The following is a 3,280-nucleotide window of genomic DNA, read 5'->3' on the forward strand; positions in this document are numbered from 1 at the left end:
ACACCTTGCTGCACTCATAGCTTCATTGTTTTCCTGTCTCAGATATAATTGCAATGTCGCCATTTATACATCAAATAGAATAAAAAGGGATTGATGAGAATGATTTTAGAACTTTCCTCAAGGACACATTTATCATAATGAATACACAAAGACCTGTTCTCTGTACATTGTCCCATGGCTCTGAAAGTACAGGAAGTGTCATACCCCACAATGTCAGATTGGAAATTATAACAACAGGAGGAAAGGAAATGGTGCCACCCAGTCTGTCTGTCTGTGTCTGAATTTACATTACATTATATTTTCTACATTTTACAATGTAGCTACAATATCAACAGTCTTTTACTGGAATTAGCTTTAATTTCGAGTCTGACTTTAATAAGAGAATTGACAGTATGTGTTTTGGACTACAGATTAGGAACTACACCGACTGTGGCTGTGTGCAGAGCAGACAGGTGATCACTCCGTCCTCCGGTGGCCAGGTCAACCAGCTCCAGCTGGTCATTGTTAAAACCTACCTGAACGAGAACGGCTATGCCGTGTCAGGGAAGTGCGACCGCACCTGCAACACCCTCATCCCTTTCCTTATCTTCCTCTTCATCGTCACTCTCATCACCGCCTGTGCCCAGCCCTCCGCCATCATCGTCACACTCAGGTAAGGGGACCGGTCATCTGCTAACCGTTGTCAGGGAGTCTAATTTGTCCTCTTTCTGCAGGAGTGAGTCATTTGTTGGTCTCACTTTGTGTCCCCGCTGCTTAGAAGGCTTATAGTCTTCTGTCTGTTTGAACAGAGTAATAGATGGGACGTTTTATTTCCTGCATCCTTTTATGTGGATGCAGTGCAGTGAATCTGTATCATTTATGTGCTGTTTCCCCTTTCTCAGGTCTGTTGATGAACAGGAGAGGCCTTTTGCTCTTGGGATGCAGTTCGTCTTGCTCCGAACTCTTGGTAAGTTCCTGAATGTTTGCTCTATGATGAACATATTAGAACCACGGACAATTTTTTGTGGCCTTGTGCATTGGATTAACACTATTGTATCTACTTTGGTCAGTGGGTTAAAGGTTAAAAGATTTTCAGAAAGCACAAAGGGTAATTTAGTAAAAGTAATTTATTTGTAATAAATGTTTCAATATTCGGACAGTAAATGGCCACCTGAGCAGTTTAAGGATTTGGCACACATCGTGCAGGCAGTCACGTTTCATCTCTTTCATCTTTTTATTGTTGAAGCTTTTCCAGCTGGTCTGTAATCCATTTTTCTAACGCTCTGTTTTCTCCGGCTCTAATTCTGTCTCTTGTCCGTGCTAACAACCTGCAATTTTAAAGAGAGCAGGGATGCAGCACTGTAATGATCCTCTGTGAACTCTGTGTAGAAAAGTGTAGAACAGCCCTAAGGGTTGGTGAACGCTGCCCTAACATGCCTGTGATCTGCTTGGTATGGCTGTGTGAACATAAAGCTGTCACAGACCTTCTCAAGGTGTGGGTGTGTGGGGTCAGTGCGAAGGGAGTGTATATTTTTGTGGTTATACAGCTGGATCTAAAAACCTAGGTTATAAGTTACTTTGTTACATTCATAAAGTCACTAATGGTCCGTTTTTGTGTCAGAGAGATGTCTTTTTCTTTTTAAGGCTGTAGTTAATGATTGTGCTGTATTGGATTAATTATTTTAAAAGGTGTTTCTATTATTTTGTCCACTTCCATTATAAGGGTATAAGACCGGCCTCTGATCTGCATGAAATGGTGCCACCAAGTGGTAGAATAAAAGTGTTACAATACAGTCAACCTAATATCATTTTAGTGCTGTATCTCAATTTCCAAACTGTATCCAATGAGCTAATGCAATTTGTCATAATCTAGTGTTTTTGCAGCAAGTATACATTGAATCAATGCACTTTACTGTGTTGTACTAAGGAAATGATACAATATGCATGTAAACTTTACAAATACGAAGCTTTCAGAAATGCCATAGATTTAATACTAGGATTTTCCATTTGTTTTGTATTGTGACGCAATAGTGTGTATCAACAGCACCCTCACAAATCATGGGTGTATAGAGTAACTTAAGATTTGAAATCGAGTTTTCAGGGGCTTTAAGTATTTCTCTTTAAGATGAAATAAGCTGAACAAGCTACAAAACAAAGTCATTCTTTGTTAACACTCAAACTCATCAGGACTGGGTGGGTGTGGTTTGATTTTGGTGACATAAGCCCTTCAAATTACATCATCTTTTTCCAGCTGAGCTTCACCCATTTTGAGAAAATGTAAAAACAAACTATAAAAATAATCAATTAATCAAAACACTAAAAGAATGAGTATGTATTTTGGAATTGGGGCACAGGTCATTAAGGTTATTAATCTCTCTGCTCCCTCAGCCTACATCCCCACGCCTATCTACTTCGGTGCTGTGATCGACACCACCTGCATGTTGTGGCAGCAGGACTGCGGCGTGCACGGCTCCTGCTGGGAGTACGACGTCACCTCGTTCCGCTTCGTCTACTTCGGCCTCGCCGCCAGCCTCAAGTTCGTCGGCTTCATCTTCATCTTCCTCACCTGGTACTCTATCAAGCACAAGGAGGACCGGGCCGAGCGCTGGCGCCAGCACCTGCCTCCGCTGGGCACCGTCAGCGAGCTCATCTGCCACGCCGGAGGCCAGAAAAGCCACGCACGCACACGCTCCTGCCCCGTGTTCATCCCGCCTCGGCCAGACCCTCCCACCGCCCTGCTGCTCAACCGCGGCCACAGCAGCCTCAGTTGCCCCGGCAACGCCCTCAAAGCAATAACCCCACCCATCCTGTTGCCCCATCACCACAGAGGCTCCGCCCATGTCTGAGAGCACGCCAAGCCTCCCTTCCGGGGGTCCATTGTGACACGTGCCTTCCTGTTTGTGTTTCTGCAACGCACGGTGTCCGCTGTACGCCACTCTGACAGCAGGCGGGGCTCCGTAGCTGCTGTAGGACCAACGGGCAGAGGCACAGGCGCGGCCACCATCATTAAAGGGCTGCTCATTGTTGTTTATGATACCACGAGACTGACAGTGAGCTTATCATCATCAGCTGCAGCATCCACGCAGAAAGTCAGACCTCCACTCGAAAGTTCGGACGATGTAAAGACGTCACATGGTGCTACTGTTCCAGAGCAGGGCATTAAAATCTCTGTACAGACAGACGAGTCATCAACACAGCATCTAAAGCACAACTGACAAACCTGTACTATGCAAGATCCAATGTACAGCTCCCTCTGTATTCTACACCTGTACCTCTTTCTTCTACCCTGCTCAGTTCTCTC

At 44.7% G+C, this 3,280-nt stretch overlaps 1 protein-coding gene across 1 annotated transcript in view; it reads left to right on the forward strand.

Moving 5' to 3' along the window:
• Nucleotides 1–3,274, forward strand: part of LOC118324384 (solute carrier organic anion transporter family member 5A1) — a 32,792-nt gene extending 29,518 nt beyond the window's left edge. The window contains 3 exon segments of the mRNA XM_035656700.1: nucleotides 411–652; nucleotides 882–946; nucleotides 2,368–3,274. Coding sequence (XP_035512593.1) covers nucleotides 411–652; nucleotides 882–946; nucleotides 2,368–2,825 — 765 coding nt within the window. The 3' untranslated portion in view covers nucleotides 2,826–3,274.
• Nucleotides 3,275–3,280: the final 6 nt, after the last annotated feature.

The sequence above is a fragment of the Morone saxatilis genome, unplaced genomic scaffold (assembly GCF_004916995.1).
Source record: "Morone saxatilis isolate NCDOM2014 unplaced genomic scaffold, NCSU_SB_2.0 Contig0, whole genome shotgun sequence".
Taxonomy (NCBI): Eukaryota; Metazoa; Chordata; class Actinopteri; family Moronidae; genus Morone; species Morone saxatilis.